This window comes from Mizuhopecten yessoensis, unplaced genomic scaffold (assembly GCF_002113885.1).
Source record: "Mizuhopecten yessoensis strain PY_sf001 unplaced genomic scaffold, ASM211388v2 scaffold6697, whole genome shotgun sequence".
Classification (NCBI taxonomy): Eukaryota; Metazoa; Mollusca; class Bivalvia; order Pectinida; family Pectinidae; genus Mizuhopecten; species Mizuhopecten yessoensis.
The window spans coordinates 243,391-244,781 of NW_018406679.1; the positions used below are offsets into that span (position 1 = coordinate 243,391).

The 1,391-nt window shown below is 38.4% G+C and overlaps 1 protein-coding gene across 2 annotated transcripts in view; it reads right to left on the bottom strand.

The window, feature by feature from the left end:
- LOC110452470 (general transcription factor 3C polypeptide 5-like) overlaps window positions 1–1,391 on the bottom strand; it is a 58,855-nt gene that overhangs the window by 42,353 nt on the left and 15,111 nt on the right. For both annotated transcript variants that reach the window (XM_021501028.1, XM_021501029.1), the window contains exon 6: window positions 711–898. In XM_021501028.1, the coding sequence (XP_021356703.1) occupies window positions 711–898 (188 nt within the window). The remainder of the gene's footprint in view (window positions 1–710; window positions 899–1,391) is intronic.

The following is a 1,391-nucleotide window of genomic DNA, read 5'->3' on the forward strand; positions in this document are numbered from 1 at the left end:
CCCCTCTCTGTATCAGTATATTGGTCTGAGAAACAATGTAGCCCCCTCTCTGTATCAGTATATTGGTCTGAGAAACAATGTAGCCCCCTCTCTGTATCAGTATATTGGTCTGAGAAACAATGTAGCCCCCTCTCTGTATCAGTATATTGGTCTGAGAAACAATGTAGCCCCCTCTCTGTATCAGTATATTGGTCTGAGAAACAATGTAGCCCCCTCTCTGTATCAGTATATTGGTCTGAGAAACAATGTAGCCCCCTCTCTGTATCAGTATATTGGTCTGAGAAACAATGTAGCCCCCTCTCTGTATCAGTATATTGGTCTGAGAAACAATGTAGCCCCCTCTCTGTATCAGTATATTGGTCTGAGAAACAATGTAGGCCCCTCTCTGTATCATTATAGTGGTCTGAGAAACAATGTAGCCCCCTCTCTGTATCAGTATAGTGGTCTGAGAAACAATGTAGCCCCCTTTCTGCAGAATCAGGGTTTTCTCCCTGTCCTCTGTTTCGAGGACAATGGAGACACCATAACTGATCTGCTGACCCCATTACCACACTTTGGACCTTTATCTTTTGAATTGTTACATGAAATCATAAAATGAACCTATGCTGCATCACATGTAATGCCACAATTAAAATTGGGAGTGGAGCAATGTCTAAAAATATTCCCTTAGTGTTTATATGTTTTAAATCAAAACAAATGGATGTACAAACTTCTTTGGTGAGTTTTTCTGCATCTTCTGTCCCCAATGGTGCAGGCTCAGCCACAGCCTCTTCTTCTTCCATGACAATGTCACGAATATTAATTTTGGTGTCACCTACAACATTTCTTCTCATGGCCTGAAACTGCAAAAGGTTTTCTTTTCTCTTCAATTTGATGCCAACTCTTTCCCCAACTGAACCTGAAATAACAAATTTTTAATTACATATTAACTAAACACAGCATTTCAGGCCCATAATTTGAACTTTCATTTCGAAAAAGGTCCATAATTTCTATAAGGGTTATAAAATCAAAATGGTAGTAGTACATGTACATACTCATTTCTTCATACAACAACAAAACAAAATCTTAAAAAAATATTTTAACAAATAAGTAACTATGGTCCAAAAAGGCCATGGCTCCGGTATAGATAAGTAACTAGGGTCCAAAAGGGCAGTGGCTCCGGTATAGATAAGTAACTACGGTCAACAAGGTTACCGCGAGCGGTATATAATACGCCCGTCACACATTGAATGAGCAGTTGTTTGTATGATTGAAATATATGAAGTATTTGTGAGTAATTGATATTAAAAGAGAAATCATTCAACATAACTGGTAGATCAATGAGTGCAATACAACATCATGGAACGCATGCATCGCATTAATGAAACCAAGGGTAATAACTCCAGTAATTA